The 26,598-nt window shown below is 37.7% G+C and overlaps 1 protein-coding gene across 1 annotated transcript; it reads left to right on the top strand.

Annotated features, from left to right (window-relative positions):
• The first annotated feature begins 967 nt into the window (after positions 1–967).
• LOC117413752 (protein Wnt-7a) lies at positions 968–20,246 on the top strand. The gene is made up of 4 exons (XM_034023059.3): positions 968–1,869; positions 3,455–3,681; positions 10,217–10,488; positions 18,232–20,246. The coding sequence occupies exons 1-4, from the start codon at positions 1,799–1,801 to the stop codon at positions 18,709–18,711; spliced, it is 1,050 nt and encodes a 349-aa protein (XP_033878950.1). The 5' UTR covers positions 968–1,798; the 3' UTR covers positions 18,712–20,246.
• Positions 20,247–26,598: the final 6,352 nt, after the last annotated feature.

Raw genomic sequence — 26,598 nt, 5'->3', positions numbered from 1 at the left:
TTTTTATTTTATTTTATTTTATTTTATTTTACTCAAAAAGTGTGCAGTGCAGCAAAGGCTTGGCTAATGCAATAGAAAGGTGGACGCAGCTAGTTGAGTTTATAAGGGTTTCCAGGTGGGGGCGCCCTTAGTTTACTCTACACACTGTCGGCTGGTTTCAAAGACACTGATTAGAAGCTATCGTCCTTGGGCTGCTTTATCCAAATTAACATTAGGTAGTCCATCATTAGTACTAATCGGTGCCTGTGACGCCAGTCATAAAACACCTTTAACACAGCCGTCTATATACACAGGTTCAACTCCGAAATTAGATATCACACTGTTTCTGTGGTTCCCATATTAGTTAAATGCACATCAAATACCACTGCAGCGGAGGCAACATCACTGCCGCACCCTATTTTGCTAAAAATTAACACACAACAGATCATACAGTACTATATGCTAATCTAAAAAAAGTGATGATTGTGTGTATAGCTTGTTTGTGTTGTAGGCAGGTGTGTAGTAAAAACAAATTCACCCATCCAGCATTTGCGGTTTCTTGAGGTTCGTTGTGTTATTTTAATGACATGCTTCGTACAGTATATCTGTATTGATCATAATGCGTGAAGACGCTTGGGCAATGAAGTTGTCAGGAAAGAAACAAAGGCTTTTTTTGTGTGGTCTTTAACTAGTCTCGCCTCCTTAATAAATCAGATACGATCTTGATTGTGCTAAATTAGCTGCAGTGCTGACCGAGTTGTTCTCCCACTGTCTATTCAAGATAATCCCATTCAGTGGTCTGAGCGATGCTGTTGAAAGAATTACTGGAGTGACAATTCGCTAATCCGGACTCGTAAATCAGATGAACAAAAAACAAAAAAAAAAAATGAAATGAAGTCAAACAAATGTCTATGTAGAATGAGGGAGGAGCGCCTGTGTGGTGGAAAATAGATAAAAAAAAACCAGCTGCAGAGATTACACCGGCAAGGGAAGAAGTACAACAACAAAAAATCCATACCAGTAGGCTATCTACATTAAGGAGGAACGCTTCCTTTCCTGAAGAGATAGGGCTTCGCCCATTCAAACTGTAATCGTAAATATATAAGTAAAGCAACAAATAAAGACTGAAAAGGCAACATATATATGCACAGTTTAAATCTGCGGGTTCAACAAAATAAATTACAAAATGTAAAGAAGAATTAAATTGCATTTATAAGCATGCTTGCTGCGTGTGTGTCAAGCCGGTAAGAACTCTAATTAGCAGTGCCTCACTGATGCGAGAGCCCTCCGAAAAGACTCGCTAATATAAACAGGTGAATGCGCACTCTGGAGTTATTTATGGGATTCCAATGTAGGTCGCTCTTTTCTCTGGAGAACACGCCCAAATAGATGAGATAGTTATATAAAACCTGAGGGAAGAACAGGAGCTGCGTGGTTGAGATCACTGCAGTCCTGCCTAGGCATTCACATCTCTGAAGTAACGTGTGACACGCATACAAATACCAAATAAACTCAGAAAAGAAAGAGAGAGAGAGAGAGAGAGAGAGAGAGAGAGAGAGAGAGAGAGAGAGAGAGAGAGAGAGAGAGAGAGAGAGAGAGACGGGAAGCAGGGTCGCTGGATACAGTAGTGTGATTCTCCACTGGGATTTACAAATGCACACAGTGTGAGGTGACTTTGAGCACAGAGCGGGTTTCTGTTTTGTCTGTAGCCTACACCTTGACCTGGTGTTGAGCCGTCCAGCACTGATCTTCAAAACAGAGCACCGATAACTATATAGAATTATTATACAGAACAAACCATAGACAGAAAGCAAACATCATGAACAGGAAAACTCGGCGCTGGATTTTTCATATTTTTCTCTGCCTCGGGATTGTGTATCTCAAAATAGGGTAAGAATCTTTCCTTAATCTCAGCGTGTTCAGACCTGATAAATGCTTAACTTCTCAAGGTTGTGTGAGAGGGAATTGTATGCTTGGAAAACCAGAACAGTTATGGTGGTTGAGATTATTATAACTGTAAAATTGGCCAGTAGTAATCTGTATATACTTTAGTCTTCGTTTTTGTGATATTACATATTCATGAGGTAAATAAGTAATATCACTAAATAATCAAAAGGTAAGTGACTTGATTCACATTGCCGATTACAGTGCGTCAAACACTTTATGAATTATAAAGGTTACGATGAACATTTTGGAATAGCCTAGAGTGACAGTTTTACGCATTTTAATCACAAACATGGTAATTTATATAAAAATTATCAAACGCATACAGTTATTACATCTACAAATTTATTATGTACTGACATTATTTAGCTACGAGTTTTTTTTTTAATGGACTGTCACGTAAATTAAAATATAAGACTTTAAATTAAATGAAATTAAAAAACATTAATATTAAATACCACTTAGGTCATAAAAAGTAAAATATTAGTGTAGGTATTAGTCATTGTTTAACAGCAATAACCGTTTATTTGCCAATGAAGATAAAATTCACATCGCATTGACGTCACAGTGAAAATTAAGTGGATCGTTATAAATACAATACTAGGGCCATAATTGTTAAACTCAACAGTGCTGAATTTAGAAATTCTAAAAGAAACAAAAATGAAATGCAAAATGTTTCAACCTTGAAATTTAATTTTAGTTTATTTTAAACATTTCTTTACACAATAATAATATATTGGTATAGCGTATAATACAATTGTATCTGTAACTATTATTGCATTATATTAAAATGAACTTTTCTTAATGATATTTGAAATCCACATGTTGCAGATAAAAACGTTCATAAAACGCATTTATTATTATTATTATTATTATTATTATTATTATTATTATTATTATTATTATTATTATTATTATTATCTCTCGAAGTTGGAGTAAAACAAATCTTCAAACTGTTAGACACATTCTGATTATACTCAGGCCGTGTATGATTCAGGAAGCTTTGTCACGTTTTGGCAAAGGACTCCGATTCTTCATCTGTGTTTTAATTATAGAGAAAGTGATAGGGGAAAGGGAAGGCTGACATGTCCATAAAATCAACACAGCCTTTTCCTGAAACGTCATTAATATTACAGTTTCATGGTCAGATATATATAGCCTCCTGTACAGACAGTGGAAACAGAACTAAACACGAATTGCACATAGGCTAATAAAATATTCTTCAGTAACACTGTTAACAGAACTGATTTGCGTAAACCTGTAGGCGTAAAATCGTGTTAATTATTATTTTGTACCTGAAAGCACGTCAGTTGTGTAATGTAGCATGTTAATGATAATATTTAAAACAAACAATTACACTGGCAAACAATAGATTACAGAATGCAAACAGCACCATTTGCTTCCACGCGTGGAATCTTATTCAAATATGGATCCAGATCGTGTAACTGTCGAACGGGGTTGTGCTTAACCGCCTGTCTGTAAATAAAATGCCCTTGTTTTTCTTATTTGCTGTTTTCTTTGTCTTTGGTAGGGGCTTTTCCTCCGTTGTAGCATTGGGAGCGAGTATAATCTGTAACAAGATTCCAGGTTTGGCCCCGAGACAGCGGGCGATCTGTCAGAGCCGACCCGATGCTATCATTGTGATCGGAGAAGGAGCCCAAATGGGAATCAACGAATGCCAGTTTCAATTCAAAAGTGGTCGCTGGAACTGCTCAGCTCTCGGGGAGAGGACTGTCTTTGGAAAAGAGTTGAAAGTGGGTATGTTACAAATCTAATCCTCCATGCTTGGCATTTATACGAAACTGTCCTGTTACTGTACACATCACTTAATGGTGTGCGTTTTTTGCAATTGAATTGAATTATTGTTTATAGTGCTTCCTGCTTTAACGCCCTTTGATTCTGGAAATTTGACATTCACATCCACAGCTAGCATTAAGTGTACCCCTACACGCCTGCTATAATAACTGCTGTGTAGAAAGAAATGTCTAAAAATGTCAAATAAGAATGTAGACCCTGGGGTACAGTACAGGTAAGTGTCGCCCCCTTTTTAAACTGCATTTTTCATAACTGCATTTAGTGCTGCAAAGATCTAACACACTCAATTCCTGTTGCAGACACTAAATTACCGCAGAAGCATTTTCAGAAAAGCAGGCATTGTATATAAAACGAAACATTTCTATAAATACTGAAATGCCATTATCATAAAAAGACAATATCACATTGTACCTGTGCTAAACAAGGCAGAGTGAACTTGGCACAACATTACCAGGCCTTGCACAGCTGAACAGCTCCTTTTAGATATGGTGTGTTCTCAAAGAGGGATTTCCATTCCAAGAGCTTTAGATTTGTATTGTCTTGATTTCACACAACCTGAAACTACAGTCCAGGTTCTCTTATTGTTACTGCAGTATTTACAGTTTACACAACCCAGCTACAGTATTATGTGCTTTTGTAAGGATCAGTAGATGCTCAACTATTCAGTATCACCCCAATAGACCTATATAGTGTCACTTTCTTAAAACCATCACATCGTGGTTAGGATGTGTAAAGCATCCTCTTTCCCAGTACACAATGAAGCCATACACGTTTCTCCATTGCTTGTAATTGTATTACTGTAGACAGGTAATAAAATAGTGGATTAATGAAATGGAACAGTGTCAGTGTGTTTCAACATACCTGTCATTATGACCCTATCAAAACAAGAAGGAGCGTGCTTGCCTTCACAGAAGTGAGATTAGACTAGCCAGGAATATGAATGTCTTTATCTGTAGCTGAACTGATTGAAGCAGCCACAGTAAATCACAGTTTTTATTTCTACCCTGACCTGCTGAGAGAGAGGGTCATCTTATCTCAGGTTCTTCAGAATCCAAACACACCAGGGGTGTAAAAACCCAGCCTGCTACTGTCTGAACGTGCTCCTTCCCCCATATCAAGCTCCCTCGACTTTTTGAAGAGTGTGTATTCCATAGCACATAGCATATCTACAGTAATCATTAGACGCTCAGTGGGACTAGCACCAGGTTGTTGAATGTTTCATGAGCATGTGTTACAAAGACTGAAGAGAGATTGAAATAAAAGTAGGGATTACACAGACAAGGAGAAACACGAGAAAGAAAAGCTGAAATGTATATAAGTGAGAGTTACAATTCCTCCGAACTCTTCTCTTAAAAGTAACGCTACCCCTTTTCCTGAGGCACATTACAGACTCTTTTGAGGTATTAAGTCTCAGCGCATTGACAAATTGCTGCTCGAGTGACATTGGTGGGAAGATCAGTTCTACCAGACAGGAGGCTTTCACTTGTTGGAAAATGCAGCCTGCTTATTGGCTAGTGAGCTTTGGCAGGTGGCCAGAGAGGGATGAGATACTGAAATGGCCTGTTCTTAAAGAAAGGTAGCAAGATCTTGTTTTAGTCTGTTTTTTCTTGTTGTCTTGACATATTTAGAGCAAAGCCAAAAATCCCATAAGAGGTTGTTTTGGGCGGTTGATTGGACAGCCGAGAAATCTGGGACACACTGTATTGTTGACCTTTATCTTAGTATAGTGCAGTGGGGGTGAACTCATCAGACTACTTAATTTAACAGAGGAGGAGGCCTGTGGCATAGAAAACATTTCAGTGTCCGATACTGGCAAGAAACAATGCTGGAAGTCTTCCACTAGCCTTTGGTGATGCAGTTGCTTGGACATAAAAAAAAAAAAAAAAATTATGGTCAGCTGACCTTTATAATCTTGTGTTTCTATTGGTTCTTTGTCATTCACTAAATTAGATTTTTAGGAAGCATTCAATTATGTGAGTTCTGTATGCTTCTCTGTTGTTGTTCACCCTTCTATCTATGATATCATTCCAGCAAAAACTGGGGCAGTGAGGTGGGGAAGCATATCACATTGCTGGTAGACTGTGCTGGAGGAACAAACTTGACAGTGAAGCTTGGCAGCGGTGCTTGTTTTGTCCCTTGTGTGTGTAATGGCAGATTGCTCAGAGATTAATATACTGATCTGAAGAAGAGATAAGGTACTGCTTGCACTGTTAAACCTGCGTCTGTGACTGAACATGTACTTGTCAGCTGCTTTGTAACTCTGCTGAATGGTTGGGCTTGCATGCCAGCACAGTAGCGCTCAGGGTTAATTCATTCAAACAGAGGATTTCACTACTGGTAGGAGGTTTCATACAGTCTAACTCGCTGTTTCTAACTCTGAAAGACCCTATGGTTCTGAAAATGTCATAACTTGCCAGGATTTTAATAGACACTGAAATTGCTAAACAGCAATGGAAGATGGAAGTATAGTTATGTAGAAAAAATAAATTAAACACACTAAGTTCTGAGGATTCTTACTTTCTTTCATCTTTTTTTTTAGTTTGACAATATATATATATATATATATATATATATATATATATATATATATATATATATTTTACAAATATATTTCCTTTTAGACTAATCCTTGCCAGAAGCAATCCCTGTTTTGTTGCTATGGCAATTATCTGGTATGTATGTGCCCTAATCACTCTCCTGTCTTTAAAATGGTAAATCACTAACCTAAATATTAACCTAACTCTCTTTTTTTTGTACAGAAAGAGCAGGGTATTTTTTTCTGAAATGAGCGGAAAGCAGTCAAACAGATTGTTGCTGTAAAGCATTGAATGCATCTCATTTCTTCTTCTTCTTAATATCATTTAATTTAGCAGACGTTTTTATCCAAAGCGACTTACAGAAAATTGAACTAAAACTAAAATATAAAAGTATACAAATTACAGGCAATAAAAATGCAAAAGAAACACATATATACAAAATGCAGTAATTAGAAATAAAGAAAATACAAAAAGATAGATAAATAAAGATTGAAACACAGCCGCTGCTAAATCATGTTATTAAGCTGCAATACCCGCTACACTACACCTCTGCAGCTGTCAAGTGTTCAACTGCCATTTTGAGTAATTCTAACTAGCATTTTTTTCCTGATAAATTCTCATGTCCTGACAAGCATATTGTGTGAGGTTTATAAATGTACCTTTTGCTGTGCTGTAGGATGGTGTTTTAACAGAGAATAACTAAGGCTACTACACATATGTTTTATGATTTTATTATCTGTCTTTCTTTCATTGCCTTGTAGTTAGGTTTAAATAAACGCTTCCCTGATCCAGTGGACTAAGCAAGAGGCATCATTTTGGAATTGCACTATTTTCACATTTTTAAAGTAGCGCAGGCTCATTTGAATTACTGCCGCACCTTCTTTTTTGGCTGTATGCCCATTCAAACCATAAAAAAAAATGGAAGAACTGATGCTTAAAATGCCTTTTTTGAACATTGTAAAAATAAGGCATCGGTCCAAGATGTTTATCAAAAACAGGTTAGCCTGTACTTCGTTCTCAAAGAAAGTAGTAAATAAGGTGTGTGGGACTTTCTCTCCCTATTTAACAACAAAAGAATGAAGGTGAGCAGAGATGGAAAATGAATACATAATTTGCATTATTTAAACTGTGTAGGCGCAGGTCTCAATGTTGTGAGCAGAGGGTTTGAAGGCTCTTAGAACATCAAAACAACCCCCCCACCCCACCCCATGTCTTCAGTATGGTGGCCTACGTAAGCGCTGTCGTCTGTGTTGTTCACAAAGGTCTGCTGGTAGTCGCACGCTTCACTTTTCAGTTTTGTACACTTACCTTTTCACAAGCCAGATTAACTTCGTGACATGTTTGTAACGAGAACTGGGTCTTGCTTTTAAAGATTTAGCTCTAGCTTGGCTTCATTTTTAAAAACCCTTAGTGCACTAATATTTCTCAAGTTAATACATGGTAAAGCACAGATAAGCATGGTAAAACCCTGAGAGGTATGGTCAAGCATATTAAAAAAAAAAAAAAAACATGCAAACCATGGTAAATTATAGTATAACCATGGGAAAAGCATTGGAAAACTGCAAAATTATCTTTCTAAACTTATATAAGAGATACTTGGGTACATACAGTTCAACCCCTGATTTACTTATCACAACACGTAAACATACATGCATATATATATATATATTGTGAGCGGGTGGGTGCACACAGAGAAAACAGAGCAAGTTTTTATTCCAGTATTCTATAAGGCTTGCTCTTATACTGCAATGTCAGCTGCGTTATCGAGACATGTCCATAAAGAAAGTAAACAGTTCAAACAAGATTTCAAACAAAACAAAACCACCAAAACAAAAATGCCGATGTAAACCAACTGGACCAATAACCACATCCAGTTGGTGAATAGGTAATTCCACCTTGGGGTTTGGGTTTTCCTAGCTTGCTTGGCTTCTTCTTTAGGAAACCCTTCTCCTACCCTCACTCTGCAGTCCAGTCCTTTACGAATCCCAGCAGCGGACGGGCCGTTCCTCGTAGCCCCTGTAGAGAACAGGGAAGTGCAGATGCAAAGGACCACAACGTTATCCGACACTGATTCCAGTTATTCTATTCTGGTCTTATTGTAGATAACCCCCCCCCCCCCCCCCCCCCAAGTTCTCAGGCAGGAAAACAAAACAAACAACCCACCAGACTGGCAGCACATGCTCCTTTTTACCAGCCAGGCATTTGGCTGTTATAGGCTACAGGTGTGGGCCAATTAAGGCCAATGATAGTCTAACAATAGTCAAACCATAATTGCCTACCTAACCACACCTGCAGCCTGTTGGCCCGTTAACTCCTTGACGTTATGGCAGGCATGTAGGCTGCCCACAGGTCCATTTGATCATATCATTACTGGCAACCTCTGTGGGCTCATACCAAGCCTGCCGTGAACGACTCCTGGTGGTAAACTTGTGAGCTGGCTCACAATATATATATATATATATATATATATATAGAGAGAGAGAGAGAGAGAGAGAGAGAGAGAGAGAGAGAGAGAGAGAGAGAGAGAGAGAGAGAGAGAGAGAGAGAGAGAGATGCTTGCCTGACAGCTATGCAGCTTTACACATGGAGATCAATCAGATTTAAACAAGAGCAGATCTTTGACAGATCAACCAAAGAAGTTGGTTTTGTTGTTGTTTCTCTATGGTATACTCCATAGCAATATGTAAGGAAGTAAGGCTGTTCGTGTCTGTAGCAGTGACAGACATACTTAACTGTATCTGGATGGCCGTCTGATGCTTAAAAAGCAGTTATCTCCGGTTATCTCCATGCATATTTCTTTGTTTTAGAATGCAGGCAGATAAGGCAAATCTGATCAAATGGGTGCATGATGATCCACTTTCAAGTTTAAGTGATTATTTAGATAATAAATACAGAGAAAGAAGCGTATTGCATAGCATATTTTGGCTGTGATAAAGTCCTTTTGGCTTGAAAGTGAACTAAAAATAATATTGCTTTATCCTAAGAGTTTCACACCCAGAATTCCAAGCACTGTTCCTTCCACCAATGCTACACATTGCTGCAGTGCAAAGGGTGCAGAATCTTCCAAACTTAGTGAAAACAAACAAACAAACAAAAAAAAACCTTAGGTTTAATCACATGCAAGGTTTATATCTTTTAACATAATGTAAAAATAGTCACACTTATTTAGAAAATATGTTGTTCACAAACAGCCTAATGTTAGAGGGATGCATAAATCAATGAATTACTGTAAAAACTTATATGGGCAAACTAATGGATAATGTTGAGTACCAGCAATATATGCAGTAGACAATATATAACTCTATTACCCAAGTATTGAAGGCTGTCGCACAACCCTGCTTGCAAATGGTGTAGCACTCACTGAGGTCTGATGGTCTTAATTATTTTAGGGAAGTGCTGGAGATTACATTCTAGAGAAGCTTTGTACAACACCATCTTCATACAAGCAATCCCAATGGGTAGCACACACATTGATGCACTAGAATTCAGTGTAGAAGGCAGCTCCAGAGCTAGTCGGATGCCCACCATCAGTGGAGCCAGGTGAGATTGGGTATTTTGTGTAAACATGTGGAAGTAGAAGGCTCACTTGCTTAACCGCAAGCACTACTGAAAAGAAACCTAAGGCACTGGGGAGACTGGAATCATTTATCCAGTACCTCTACTGTCCATAGCAGTTTCCAATACTGCTCTGGGACCTTTTGTGCTACCATATCAAATGTCATGATACTGTTCAAATCATGGTGTAGTAGATGCAGGAAGACTGATTCTGGTTCACTGTCGTCGCTTGAGAACTCGCAGTAGCCCTGAAATCCAGGACTGGAGGCAGGGCTAGTGTGAGATTCCAAATCTGGTTCTGAAAAGTGTATTTAAAAAGTTTGGAGGGTAAATTTCACAATCCATCTTCTGCTGTTACATGAGACCTGCCTTTTGTCTTAATCCAGGGAGTAAAGAAGCAGCTTTCACCTATGCCATCATTGCCGCGGGTGTTGCTCATGCCATCACAGCTGCCTGCACCCAAGGGAACCTGAGCAACTGTGGCTGTGACCAAAAAAAGCAAGGATTTTACACCCAACAGGAAGGCTGGAAATGGGGAGGCTGTTCTGCTGACATCCGCTACGGCCTGGATTTCTCCAAGGTGTTTGTCGACGCCAGGGAGATCAAACAGAATGCAAGGACACTCATGAACTTACACAACAACGAGGCAGGACGCAAGGTGTGTATTGAACGCGTTGAGCAGAAACTCAATGAATCGCAGTGTGGAGAGGCAGATAAAAATAATATGCTCTAAATCACCTGGCCGAAATTAGTTTCAATTAGTGTATAAAGTTTAGAACAAACTCATTACTTATCATCACTGTCTTCTTTCCTATATGTATTCCTGAGCGTTACTTCCCTGGTGTTGTATCCAAGTACTGTTGTTGCTGGTTTTCTGATTGCATTCTAAGGTACCTACATTGTAATCTGTAAGTGGAAAGAGCCTAAAGAGGGACGAGAGCAGTTGGTAAAGGGGTGCATTGCATACAGTAGGTCAGTGGGCATTGCTTTTTTAAATACAGGAATTGGTTTGATTTATTAATATTGGGTTAATTAGAGCAGGAATAAACATTTGCAGCAACGTTGATAAGAAAACATGGCTGTATCTATAAAGCACCATAGTTATCATGGGTTAACAGAACTCCAGAGTGCAGTCTAACCTTGGCAGTGTGATTTACAATCCCTGTACCAGCTGATAAAATTCACCAAGGATCTCCGCAGGGCCTCAGTTTGCGTCCCGCTGTATTGCTGCTGAGGTTTAACCCTATAACAGTTTAACCCTGGTTTTCCGGTTTTGTTTTAGCGAACAAGATAGTGAAGAATAGCAGAAGTTTGAGAAAAGAACTGACAGTGAAGTAACATGTTTTTATTTTTAGTAAATACACAGATATTTTAAGAAACGACTGCTTGGCTACATAACTAATCCACAAAAGACATTTAACATTTTCCATGGTGTTTGCAATCAGTTTCAGTGGGTCTGAGTTCTGTTCCCCAAGAGATTTCCTTCTATAGCTACCTCCAAGTTCAGGACCTACAGGATCTATTCCTCTCTCACGGCAGAAACCTGTTTGAGGACGTGACCTTTCAACTTGGCCCCGTCTGTTGTAAAATGCGGGTAATTTGAACCTGTGTTTATACACGTGAAACACAGAGGAACCATCTAGGGGTGGGGAGGGGAATGGAATCACTAAATAGAAATGGCACTCACGGCACTGCAGCAATGTAAAATACTAATATTTTCTAGTGTTACTGCAGAAAATTTATGAAAGGGTTATAAAGAAACTATGTATAGGCAACAACCAGTCCCCAGCAATCAGCCCGATTTTCAGGAATATGGTCCTGATTTTTATTTTATTTTTGTATTATATTTTGGTCAGTAGCTATGCCCTGTTGTACCAGATTCTGGATTGATTTTGATGAAATAGGAAGTGATTCATGTTTGCAAAGAACCAGAGCCTGAAGCAGATATATCTAGCCTATGCAGGTTAGGAAGAAAAGCAAAATAAACACGTTTGAAGAGCCAAGTGAAATCTAACGGAGATAAGTGAAGCTCAGTAGGGGGTCTGGAGTCTGATTGAAACAGGAGGTGGAGGGCATGATGGCAAGAAGAATCCGTGAACTCCATCCTTGTTTATTTATTTGTCTATCTAACTTTTCCTATAACAGACGGATTGGGTGCCAAACTTGCGGTCCCTTTGGAGTGTTTTTTGTTTCCTGTGTTAATTTTAAATCTTCTTTTCTCATCTTTTACTGTTATGTCAAGTATATTATGTATTATAATTATAGCGTAGCAAGGTTGTGTGATGTCAAAGTTATAGTGACCTTTGTGAACAAACTGTCAAACTCTTTTGGTTATTATCCTAGATATGGTCTACAGAATTGAATGAGTTTAATTAAATAACATAGCAAATGAGTGCTTAATCCCCCCTTATATTTAATGTGAATAAAAATGTATATAACACTTGTTTCCTTCAAGTTAAAGAGTGAGTTGCATCAGACCCCTTTAACGGAGCATCATTTGGGAACATACCCGCATAGTCAGCAGTCAGAAAGCAAATACCATGGGCAACTCAAAGCAATAACATTTAGAAAAGACTGGTTACATTCTTTACACTGTGCAGGAGGTAAGCAATCCTTTGCTGATAACAGAAGTCTCCTGCTCACATTGGAAGAGTTGGCAAGTGACCTGACCTGTACCAACAACATCGGGGGGTGCTAGCTTCCCACTGGCATACCCTAGAGCCAAATCACTGAAATACTTTTTTTCAGTAATTTTTATATGAAAATCAAAAGAAATGAAACTAAAAGTCTAAGCCTTCATAGGATTAAGGTTAGCGCAAAGAGTGCTATTGTGCCCACATTGTGTTTAGTGTACTTCAGAAGAAGCTGTTTCAGCCAATGTACAGATCTGTGCAGCTGCAAGCTGGCATTATTTCCAGGGAATGCATGTACAGTAGCGTGGATAACAGCCTGTAGAAATGATGCATCTGAAGGGAAGGAAGAAAGAGAAATAGTTCTGTTTCATTGGCCTTAAGTGAAAGGGAAATCGGTAGCTATATTAGTTTGATTGGCAGTAACAATTGCCTTTTTTTATTATTGAAAGAAATCAAACGTTTTCATCAGTCTTTGAGATCGGTACATTTCAGGACTCTGGACAGGGCATGGGGGGGGGGGGATTAAAACCCCCAAGAGCATTTTATAGTGGGGTTTTTGAATAACTGAATCATAATGTTAGGTACAGCAGATTTAAATAACGGGTAATGCATCATAATAATCCTAAATTGATGGGGCATTTTCATTTGCATATCCCTAGCTGTTATACAAGTCTTACAGTTTCATTCAGCACTGAGGAAGACCTCTGGGCAGATTTGAATTAGAATTGATAGACTTTCTTGCTGAGCTAGTCTAAGATAGCAGTTCTACTGCAGGTTACCAGAGCTGGTGTTGCTGCTCTAGCATACAGAGCCTGACAAGGTAACCCAGCACCGCGGAGGACCTCTGACGTGCCTGGTGCCCCCAGTGGGGGTATTACACCAGCCACAGCTAAGAGCTTTAGTGGAAGTGGGACTCAGACCAAGATAAATTCTGCAATATATTTGAAGCTGTTGAAAATTGCTTCAATGACTCCAGAATGTCTAGGTACTCAAATAGAAAACAGAATAATTAAAAAGTGGGTGAGGCTGCCGTGGCACTCAGAGTTCCTACTCATTGAACAGGAAACAAGCATCTAATCAGGGGGCATTATCATCCCGAGCCACAGAGAGCTGGCTTTCACACAGCTGCACCATCTCCGAGCGTAACGGGAGATACCGTTTAGACTGCAAGAAAGCAATCCGCTGTTTTCATTATGTGTAATTAAATCCACGCTCGTTTAGCCAGGCAGGTAAATCGTCCCTCTATAACAAATACTGTATTCATGATTAGTAGAAGTTATGGAGCCGTTTGTTTTTTTTTCTCCTCCCCTGTCCTTGTGAAGAAGCCAGGAACTCTTATGCCCTATAGTTTTTATTTATGCGAATCAAATTAATTACATTAAAGCAGGAGCTTATTCCTTCACACAGATCTCATAGAGGAAGACAAAGGGAGTCAGCAGTGCTTAGTCACAGTACAGTTGATGTGTTAGTGTTTTTGATGCCCAGCTATGAACTCTCTAGACTGTGTGTTTTACTATGCAACGTGAAAAGAACAGCATATTGGAAACAGTAAATGAGCATTCGCGAATCAGCGAGATTCCCCAGACAGTTATGCGCAGACATATTGAAAAAGGTAAATGAAGACACTTTTTGGAGAAATCTTGAATCTGTTTATGTTTTTCTATAACAAAGCACATATAAGCCTGGTAACACTTTAAAAATAATGTCTGCAAATCATATGGATTCTGTTGGTAGTGATTTCATTCCTATGATATTCCATCTGTGCATGTGTAGGAAAGTGTTTCTCTTAATAATTGGGCAAACACATTAATTCAGTTTGTTAAAACTTCTCCATTGAAAAATAAGTAGTAGTTCTGTTGAAAATTCAATTAACCACAAACTACTAATAACATTATAAAGATATTGTACTTTTTTTGTCTAGCATAACATTTGTTTCATAAGGGAAATTCAATTTGAAAACTTGTGGGTATACTACAAATTTGATACAAGTTATTTTATGAATAAAGTATTGAAATACAAGAAGGCTCATTTATTAAGTATTAGGTTACTTCATTACTGTCATTGGCATGATGTCTATAAAATGGTAATGACCAGTAAAAATCTTTTGCAATTTTAGTTACAAAAAAATGAAGGCGAGCCGATATATTAAACAGCCCTTTGTACAAACCTTTGAATACTCATTCTTGCGTTCAGGTTACTTCAACTTATTACAGACAAGATGAAAGAGGAAAAGTTAAGAATGTTTAATGTCTCTTAAGTAATGGCTTTCTACACATCCAAGCTTGGTCGCATAGTGAAAGATACAGATTGCCCTGAGTAGGCATGGAAGGCTGAAACTTGATGCCTTCACTTTATCTGTGTACAGTGTACACAGGGCTATTGTTTTTAGGCACTCTGTGAACGTCTTTCCCAGTCTGTTTATTTCAGATCTATTATGCCTGTTTTGCTAGGCTCCCAGTGCTTAGTTTGGAAAGAATGTCTGCACGTATTTGATTTGTTTTTTGAACATGCTTGATTGGTGCTTGTGGTACTTCGCAGTGGAAGAAGTGTCTTTCTTTATTCGTAAAGGTTTGAGAAGTTTAGTGGAGGTGTACTGTATACTGCATGTCGATCTGTGAAGTTGGTAGTTGCTGTTTTGATTTTCGTTTACAACCCATTTTTCTTTCAGGTTTAAAGTGTGAAGCACACCATATCCTGGCACAATGAGTCGAAGAACTTTTGCATTTTTCACTTGGAATGTTTAAAAACCTTTGTCTCAACCTGTAAAACTATTTAAAAAAAAAAAAAAAAGCTTCAGTACTAAGCCTGTAGACACATATTCCACAGGCCAAGTAATCTCTGCGATGCAAATCGACATATTTTTTTACTGACATATGTGGTACCCTGGCTTAAAAAAAAAAAACTTGAAACGTGGTTTAACCTGTCTGTCAGACTTACCCTTGCTCTTGCATTGGGTCTGATGGACATAAAGTTGGAACAAAAAACTAGGAAAAACTGACAGTGGTACTCAACAGCCCCTTAGAACTGTTGTGATTGGTTGCTTTCCACAGTGGTTACTGGTTCTGAGTGGAAATAGGGCCACAGTTAAAAAAAAGTGCCTTTTCATGATCAATCAATGTAAATGCTGGGTTTAAATAATGAGTTTCAATAATAGTTCAAATAGGGGGTTAAACTGTGGTCTTTATTGCCTCCAAGAGTAGTTACAGTACTTATATGGCTGAAACTGTACAGTAGCTGAATTCAATTCCTAGATAGGTGGTTTCTTCACACTCATCATTGCATTTGAATTACTGACACTTTTTATCATAAAATCCAGATTTTTTTTTGAGTACCTTGTTTAAGATGTGTTTAAAAATGATCAGGTACCAGCAATCTGAACCATGAAACTCCTGCTATATCTATAAACTGAGAAGTCTACTTTGTAAGTGGTTACTTGCTGGAAAAAATCCAGGCAAACACTTTGCCTTAGCCATTTTAAGCATGGGCTTGATCCAGTGGCAGTGCCAGACTTTCCTATTGAGGGGGCCAAGAGGGGCAGAACAAAAAATGAAGGGGGCTACACTCCACTTTGTGCGGGTACACATAAAATACATTTGAATCACTTTCCGTGTCAGATGAGCAGACCTGTGTGTACAGCAGGCATTTAAACATGTGCTGTATGTATTTTACCCTCAAAGGATAACAAGAAATTGCCATGATATATTTTCTTAAAAGCAGCATACACAGGAACATCTTGCATGTACATGGGAAATGGGATTGTTCAACACAGGCATGGCTTTTTTGGAACACTGATAAACTTAAATGAATGAAATACAAATACAGATGCGAGAGTCTGCGCAATGTGTCTAAACAACGAAAACTATTTTGAATAAGCAATATATCATGATTAATTTGGTATAATAATTGTGTAAAAAGTGCTTGGTAAAACTATGAGCTCACGAATATAAATGTGTCCAGTAGATAATTTAGTAGTAATGTTTAAAATAGCGATACAGGGATCTTTGTTCTAAGGTAAGGTTGAGGTGCATCAATATATTTTAACAAGTGAAAAGCCTTCCCTCTCTGTGCTTGCTTAGGTTAACGTGAGACAGTGTGTAACGTTGTATGGCTTTGCTTATTTAAAAACAGCGGTAGAATAGGAGCCTGACTTAGTAATTTCACTTGGGGGGGGGGGGGAGGGGGGGGGGCTATAGGGGGGGATAAGGTATACTTTGGGGAAGCTTCAGCCTCCCCAAGCCCTCCCTTGCCACTGCCTCAGGCTTGGTCTCATCTTAGTAAGATACTAGGTGGAGGACAGTGAATTTCTCATCCTAGAAGTGCTCCACAATGCATTCGCTGCTCACGAAACAGAAGTGGATCTGTGCATGGGAATGTTTGCACAGTGCAGTAGAATGGGCTGCTGTACAACTCCCTTATCACTGACTATACCAAACATTTATAAACACTTGGAGGTTTAGAGAAGAAGCTGTTCATAATATACTGTGTTACTGACTGCAGACCTGTTATTTTCAGTCATTGCTCTCTTTAATACATGATAGTTTGACACAGCGTCACTTTCAAATGCATACAATTACTTGGATCACTCAGCATATTGCATATTGTAAAAATAATTCCCCCGAAACAGCTTCCAAAAGGATTAGGTTGGATGAAGCTAATCTACTTCAACAATGTACCCTGAAATTTCCTTAGGAATCCCCTATCCTGAGTTACTGTTTTTACTCCTGTCTGTGTTTTGAAGGACTTGGTTAGGCCTTGGCCTCTTGCCTTTCTCATGTACTTGCTGACATTAAAGATGAGCTCAATTCCGATTATGCAGAAGAGGTTTGTTGTTCTTACAGACAGCTGTGTTTGCTGAATCAGAAAGCATTGAAACGTTTAATACGATGCATATGGGCAACTTTAAAAGCACATATAGGTAGGTGTTTATTTGATCTGAATCACAATTTATATTTAGGGCTGTTCATGCTGATTGTAAAACAAGTTCACTTGATTGAAACTAACTTCTGTTTCATTGATAATGTAAAAAAAAAAAGGCAGCTCCTTAAACAGCGAGTGAAGATAAATTATTTAATTAAATCGTAATTATGAGGAAACTATTATTAGCAAAACAGGTTCTAACATAAGATTTTAAATCCAGGAAAAGTACTTTAACTGAACTTGCTTTTTGTGTTTGGTTTGAATTAAAAACAAGGAGCTGCCTTTTTAATTTTTTACATTATCAATGAAGCAGTATCCTCGTCATTCAAGTTACAGGAGAAAAAGCAGAAGTGATCTTGTTTCACAGTCAACGCTTTTCCAAGAGTTTCATTAAGGAACAGAGTCGGCTCAATATAACTTTAAAGGGACATCACGTGACCAAAAATAAAAACAGAAGAATGAAGGGCCCTATATATATTACATTACATTAATTGTATCAGTCTTTGTGGGGTGTCTGCTGTGTACCTCTATATTGCTGCTTAGCGTGTTGTTTGCCTCTCATCTTAACGGTAAGTGAAAGGTAGTGTTTAGGACCACAGGGGTTTCCAAAGGCTGCTGGGAGATACATAAATGATGTGTCTCTCATGAGTCACTTGACTACAGGACTCTTCCATGGTTCCAGTTACCAGGAAATAGTATTTTGCATTAAATCATTAGTATGGGCATCATACATTAAAAACCACATAGTCCTGTATTTGTATGGGTTTGTTTGTTTTGTAAGGGACATATTTCAAAGTATCCATACCTATGTACTATCAGATGTGTTAAAACAAATTTCACTTTCTTTTTAGATACTTGAAGAGAACATGAGATTAGAATGCAAATGCCATGGAGTGTCGGGGTCTTGCACTACTAAAACCTGCTGGACGACGCTGCCCAAGTTCAGGGAGCTGGGTTACATTCTCAAGGAGAAGTATAACAAGGCAGTGCAGGTGGAGCCTGTGAGGGCAACCCGCAACAAGCGCCCCACCTTCCTCAAGATAAAGAAGCATCCCTCCTTTCTCAAGCCCATGGATACAGACTTGGTGTACCTAGAGAGATCACCCAACTACTGTGAAGAGGACCCATTGTCGGGCAGTGTGGGGACGCAGGGACGAATCTGTAACAAGACGGCACAGCAGACCAGTAGCTGTGACTTGATGTGCTGTGGCCGAGGCTACAACACACACCAGTACTCTAGAGTGTGGCAGTGCAACTGCAAGTTCCTCTGGTGCTGCTACGTCAAATGCAACACCTGCAGCGAAAGAACAGAAGTTTACACTTGTAAATGAACACATATTTATGCTTTTTTTTTTTTTTTAAAGGGGTTCTTTCACCCTGGAGAAAAAATACATTTGCACATGCTCTCAACCTGTGATCTACAAAATTTGCAGCAAAGTCCTTGCTGTCTATCACAGTGGAAAGCTACTGGCGGTCCCCGTCTTGAATTGCAAGGTTTATGTGAAGCTGCAAAGATGACATATATTCGAGAAACACAAGAGGGATGAACGCAGTCTTACGCTAGCCTGGGACTCTAAGGCAGAATATGTTGTCCAAATGTTTTAGAGAGAACACAAGGTCCTGTCGACCACGTGAAGAGAATGGCACATAGGTTTTGCTGAATTTTGAGTATTTAGTGGCGGTATACTTCATGGGTGTCCTGATTAAAAACCTTGAATGTGGACCTCACAGGGAACAGCCTCAACAGTGCCCACAGAAGGACTGCTTTCATTGTGGATTATGCAGATTTGAGCGTCTTCTTGTTTTGCCTGGATCTCACACGGACTAGATACAGAAAGCATGGTTTTCCAGCGATGAAGGTTTACCAGCTTCTTTTATTGTGTAGCTGTTACTAGCACCTAGTTTGTGGATGGATCTTTGAGCATAATGATTCAAACAAACAGTAATGGTAATATTTAACAATTTATTTAGATAAAACTAATATTAATTTATTTAATAATAATAATAATAATAATAATAATAATAATAATAATAATAATAATACAAAAATCTACTGATATTGTTGGGACTGTTCTGCAGTAAAAAAAAACAAAACACTGGAACTGTACATAGTCTTAATCAGACATTTCTAATAGATGTTTTTGGCACAGGCATATTTTTTTTCCTTCCCTGCAAAGCCAGGCTTTTGATAATGAAAACAGACATCTATTATAATATTTTATTTTACTGCTGTTTGCTGCTAGTTGTCTGGAAAATCAAACTGGTCATGATCATTATTTTCTAACTACTGTATTGACTTTTCTAGTTCAAATATAACTCTAAAATGCATGAGAAGCCCATTTTTAAAATGCTATAGAAGCAAAGGTGATACTCCAGACACATTTCCAGCATATGGAAAAAATGAACCATAGGTTAAGAGAATATATTTTGTGAGAGACTATTTTTATATGAATATTTTATTTATACTATTTCTGCTTGTATAACTCCATATCCTGTATTTGTTTTGTCTCTAAGCAGACATACAAGCTGTAATTGTTAAGGTATTTAACTGCATAGAGGCTGTTTATATTGGGGTCACATCATCAGCAAGGCTGATACATTCACATGTAATTGGTTGTTGTGTTGTATTGCCCTATTACCCTTCTCTTAGATTAGTGGTTTCCGGATGTGTGTACAAACTGCTTTGTTTACTGCATTTCAAAACTTGCAGAGCATGCAGAATAAGAACAGGGTATGTAGCACCAATTTTGTTAGATAGCTTGAATCCATGATTGGTATTAACTGGATATTCATGTATCCCATTCAGAGAAAAAAACAATCTTCCTGCTTGATTCAGTCATTAAACTGTGGCGTTATGACCAGCAAATGTGCTTTGTGTGCCGTCAGTTAAATCTCCACATTGTGTTGCTGTCAAATTTCATTTTGTCATTGTCATGGGGTCGACTCGCACTGTAAAAACGAACCAGACACGCTCTGTCTGATTCTCAGAGATAAGATATGGGACGAGCAGAGTTTTCGCCAAACAACAATGAAGAATGCGCTTCTTTCTTTTATAAAGAATTTTTGGAAGGAGAATATGTTTGATTTGCACTTCATGAAGCACCTCTGAAGCATTTCACAAAAACATACTATGAAGATCAATTGGTTTGCCAAAAATACCCTGCATAAACACAGCCACCAGGCCGTACTGTCTTCAAGTTTATACACTGGTCAATTTTAATGATTCATGTTAATAAATTCCTTCTGCAATAATGCATGTGAAAGAGCAGAGTGTCGATATTGAGATCCACCCTTTTCCTAATCCATATCTTCTGGTACTGACTTCATATTCATCACTGTGTACACTTGTTAAAATAAATATCGCTAGCAGCACTGCACGATGAAACAGATAACATACTGGAACACGTTTAAAAATGATTGGTTCACATTATGGGGAAGTCTCTTGGTCTTCACAAAAGCTAACCCTAAGGCCATGAAAAATTGATGTTTTGCGTTATTAACGTTTCTTTGAAAAGGTGTGCTGTCTGTTTTTTTTTTTATAAATAGAGCAACACCTTGTTTTAAACATATCCAAATGAATTTGAAAATTGCTGCAAGAAATACTTTCATGAAAGATGTTATGATGTATGGGTAACATTGTGTGGTTAAAATATTTTCAGACCATCTCTTTCACAAATAGCAGACAATGTATATCATACACTAAAGATGTTAAAGATCCACTGTATTCCAAGCAGTATGGCTTAAAGATGCACAGTCTTATTAGTGCTAGTAGACCTCACTGTTTCATATAGCTGAGGAGGACATTTCTATTTCTAAGTGTGGAGTGAACATGAATCAGTTGGATTGCTTGTAATTGAAAGTAATATTCAGGGAAGAGGATGCTATTACAAACCAAAGTTGCAAATTGAATGTCTGTCAGCAAAGCTAAGACTTTTACATTGTTTGCATGGTTGAAATAGAGACCACTGTTCTTAGAATAAAAGAGCAGTTGATTGACTTGCTCCAAATAACAGGAAGGGAGGCGTTGTGGTTTCCATTAGAGGCTGGATCTAAGACATTTCCCATCATGCCTTACTAACTTTAAAATGCAACACATTGGCTACAGTACTTTATTTTATAAGATGTTATTTTTTTTCTAAACAAATATAAATAATACAAACTATTTCTGCTTCGCCATTACAATATATTTCTGCTTTAACATTTACTTAATCCCAGGTCTGGATTAAATCAAAAGTATGGGGGTGCCGTAACCATTATAAACTGTAGCTTTGGCAACAACATAAAAGTTGAGTTAATTCAGGCCCCAGTTACTTTATAATACAGCTCTAAAAAAATGTTGTGAGAGAGAGGAAAAGAAAAAAAACACGAAATTGGAGTAATGGCTTCTGAAGAGAAAGAAATGTGTATACCTTTGAACCTTGGTCAAACTCGTCTGAAGAAAATAACTGGGCTTTTTTTGTTTTGCATTTGTTCTTAATGTTTCTGTTTAGGTTTAATTGCACTACAAACTGATGCAGCTTTAACTCCAGGTTCTGAAACACAATAACTGTTAAAAAGTACTTGCAAAATACATGTTGTATGTATTTAGGCAACAAGGGATTTGAAGCCCTGTCTATGACGACCACAGCGATCCCTGATTGTGAGTAATTGGGAGCTGGTATGCAATCAATGCTTTCATAGATTCATAGTGTTAGGGAGTCAGGAAACCGAACTAGCTACAGTGAAATACTCCACATTTATAACATAGCATTGCTGTTTAATAATAGGATGAGTGAAAAAAGGCATTACAGCTAGTTTAATTGAAGATTGCTGCGGTGAACCTGTCATGCTGATGGCTTGCTTGGGCAGTAGGAGTGGAAGCTGCCTGGTGATAGATGGTTCTTTATTCACCCTGCCGCACTGACATCTGCTTTATTCACAGATCAGCCACCAGTTGCTACAACAACGGCAAAAAAGCTTTAGAAAATGTTGTTGAGCTGCTGAGAGAATCTTGGCTCCCCATTAGCAAAATGTTAACTATGCAAAAAAAAAAAAAACGGCAAACTTTTTTTTTTTTGTCTAAAAAGTCAAAAGCGTTGTAATTATAAATAAAGAGAGAATGTCGAGAGGAATTTCATTTCAATAGACAGAAAAGATTTTTTTTTGCCGTTGCAACAATGCCTCCAAAACATCCGACCACTCGTATCAAAAGACACCCGAAAGAAAGAAAAGAAAGCTACACAAAATAGCTTTGGGTAAAGTAACACCATTGTTTTGTTACTACGAGTGGTTTACAAAAATAATGTGAAGGACGTTTCCCGTTACAGTACTTGATTCTCTTTTGAATCGATTAAAGATGATGTTATTTTAGGTCATTATTTACATTCCAGTTACACCAATCCTTCCTTGAAAATATGATATAAAAATGACCCTTGAGATACGCATCTCATTTCAAGGGAGTCCTGGCAGGAGAAAACAGCAAGAAATAACATAAAATCAAAGGCAAAAATCAACAAATCATTCCAAATTATAACGAGACAGATGCTTTTTAAAAATGTATCCTTAAACAAAAGCGTGACAAAAAAGGGGTTTCAGAAACTTTAGAAAATATAAGAATAAATGTTAAACAGTTTATGATAATTTGATTTATTATTATTATTATTATTATTATTATTATTATTATTATTATTATTATCTTAATATTGGAATATTGTTTATAGTATTTGCTGTTTTTGAAACAGAAAAACTAAATGGTTATCATTACTACTGCTATTTAATAACATAACTTAATGACGTATTAATGAGTGTTTTAGAAAAACGTGCAACATTTTTAGTAATGTTTTGCAACTACATATGATGCTAAAATCATTAAAACAATTTCATATTCTTTTTAAAAGGCAGACTGAAATGGCCTCTATTACAATAGTTTGTACAGCAGTTATATGCTAAAGTTTCCATAGACTGCTAAAATACTGTTAGATTTCTGTCATTGGTTTGGTATCCTTTAAAGTTAGGCCGCAAGACCTACTAGCTGATATGCGCATAAACACTTACAAGTGCCTTCCACTTTCACTCATAATAATACCGGTAATTACACTACATTTTATTCTACTCCTTTGTCAGGAACATTAAATATGAATTCCGCAGACAGATCATAGAAACATGCATTCAATACTTGGGAGAGTGTTTTGTGTAAACATTTGGAATCCACTGCCAATGTTCATACCTTAATCTTTCCAAAGGTTTTTTTTTTTTTTTTTTAAATGGAGTTTCATTTACAAACATCCGTTTTTATTGCTTGCTTCTTGCAGCACCTGCGTACACCTGGAATGAGACAGGAGTTTGTGATTTATGACGGACACTGCCATGATGAGCTCGGTTTTTGCTGGATTTTTGCCATACCTGAGTGTCGGTTAACATGCCCTACTGTATTATGTCAAGTTAACATTTCAGTTGGGCACCTTGCTTAATTAAATCTTCATTTTTTAATCCGGATGAATGCAATCTTTTCTTTTTCTTTTCTTTGAGTTTTTGTCAAACAGGTGAACTCCTGTTTTCAAGTGTGTCTCAGTAATGGCATGTTCACATGAAGCACATTCAGGTCCCACACAATTCAAAGTTCACCAACAATCTTCAGTTTACCAATGTTTATACCATGACATAGTTTAGATTAAAGATATTTTATAAATAAAAAAATAAAAAAAGACATGTAGGAAACTAAGGCATTATTAAGCTCCAATGCCTTTTTATGAAGTAATACTAAGTACTGACACCCAGATACTGGTACCATATTTGATCATTTATCAGTCTGAATGTTTTGTTTCTAAATAAATATTGAATTCATTCTCAATGACAGAACTAATTTGGTGTCCGTTTTGAAAGCCGATCTGAGCATTCACCTTCGTCTGCCTCCACCCTGCCCGCCGTCACCTCTTTTGAATTTATCACAGCTTCATGAACAAATCTCTTTTTCCGCTTTCCTCAACCAAATCAGTTTCAGCTACTCAGTACTAGTGCTTGACAGTCTTCTTTAACTCGACCCATAATTTCTCATTTGGATTCAGAACTGGAGCTTAACCAACAGCTTTGATGTTTCCACCCCAACGTTAAAACTTTTACATTGCATGCTATAGGCAAGGGACTAAAACCGAGTGATTAAAGGTGTAAATACAAGCATTCAGATACTAAAATATTCAATGTTACCCAGCTGCAAAATAAAACTCTCCCTGTTAGCAGTCCTTGAATAACCCCAGCCAATGAGATTATGCAAGTTTCTAGTGTTCAATTTGCTTTTAATATTAAACTAAAATGGGTCAGATAGACAACTGCAGTAAAATATTCTTTAATTGCGGTTGGTTATTCTAGGTAACAGTATAGTCAACGTTACCTAAACCAGGTAACAGAGAAAAGGGCTGTCTCATTCGATTCTTAACTGCTCCATAAATCATACCCACTGGCAGCAAGTATCCAGCAATTCAAATGGTGTTCTCTCTGGTTGGGGCATGTACCCCCAGCACTTAAACTAGACACAGTACATTGCAGAGCACAAGTCTGTCTTTATCTGCTTGCTTCACTGCTGTCATTGTTCAGAATATCCATAGTAAATTATGGGGTTAGATGTGCTGTTATTAAATCATAAACATAACAAGTATTTCCTAAACTTATTAAAACTTACTGTCACTGATTACAAATGGTAAGGTTTGAGAACAAAGAAAACACTGCACAACATTTGTTACAATATGGAGTGGAACCCACATAGTATGATACAAAAGGTACATGGCTAGGCATGTTTGATGCTTTTTATGGTGGTTATGTGAAAATTGCTTTTTTTTTTTTTTTTTGTACAGCATGTACAGTGTGTGCTATAAATCCTTTTCACTCCATAAAAGTTCAGACTATGCAACCTCTAGTTTATGACCAGCATTAATGTTCTTCATGTCATGGATAATGTTATGTTCGCATATTGAATGACATACCGCTTTGTAGTTTTCCACATACTTAACGAAAAATGTGACATTTTTAAATCTAACATACTAACATACGAAGTACTGTTACGGCTGAAGGCTTACATGATGTTAAATAAAATATCTATTATGTTCATAAAGATTTTTTTAACATTAAGTCTCAGTCCTAAAATTCTATATATATATATTTTTTCTCAGGGAGAACATTGAGCCCAATATTTAAAATGTGTCTATTCAGCAGCTGGTAATGGAAAACATTCTCAATTGCTTACAATGCTGCCCAAGAATACACCAGGAAGAGGGGCTGGTAGTATCACAACAGCTGCACCGTACATAGTAACCTGGTACTGTCCACCAGACCAAAGGCATTCTGTTTGTCTCTTGCAGCCATTGAAATACTCCATACATTCTGAATTCTTTGCGTTTTGACTACATTCTGGCATGGTTGGGGGTTTGGAATCGGGCTTCATACACACCCATAGTGGTGTAGTGTATGGAGTACTGTATACTGTTATCGCTCACTGAAGTGGCAGGGCTATGGTATTTAAAATAGTAATCCGAACATTAACAAACTGATGCTAAACTTTCCAATGGCTGCAAGAACAGAGATGCAATGTTTGCACAATGCTCCGCCTTATACATGCGTTGAAAAAGGCAGGCTGTAATTATGCATCTATCACCCAAATTAAACAGACACACAAACATGAAAAACAGGCACGCATAAGCCTGTAATGCACATATTTATTGTGCAACACAACTGCCCTAAGTATTACAATTCTAATTATGTAAATCACTAAGGTATAAAAAAAAGGGCAGAATTTAGAAGATCGAGAGGGCTTTAGAGGAGATTATATTCCTCAGTTTGTTGAGTCTTGATGAGCAAAAGAAAACAGACATATCATTATAGAGGTAGGTCTGGGTGCCACCCATGTAATGCTTTCTTTTGAGTACTGATGCTGCTGTTAGACAGGGATCTGAATGCTTTAGAATTGCATTGTGCAGCCATAGCTTGATCACATGGTGCTAATGAAAGACCTCCAGGGTAAAAATAAATGGCCATTATATCTGATCCCTGCCTGGCAGCATGCAGTACATCACGGCTGGTCAGAAATGAAGCAAAGCCCTGGTTCTGACAGAGAACTTACTTTAAACTTAGATCAAATCACGTAAACATCAAACGTATTTTAGGCGCTTCCAATACCAGATTAAATCGTCAATCGAATAGCTAGTTTTTTTATTTGTCCTTCAACAAATAATCTGTGCAGTGATCGGCTC

The sequence above is a fragment of the Acipenser ruthenus genome, chromosome 25, assembly GCF_902713425.1.
Source record: "Acipenser ruthenus chromosome 25, fAciRut3.2 maternal haplotype, whole genome shotgun sequence".
Classification (NCBI taxonomy): Eukaryota; Metazoa; Chordata; class Actinopteri; order Acipenseriformes; family Acipenseridae; genus Acipenser; species Acipenser ruthenus.
Note: the sequence above shows the minus strand (reverse complement) of the source record. Positions and strands in the feature narration are given on the sequence as shown.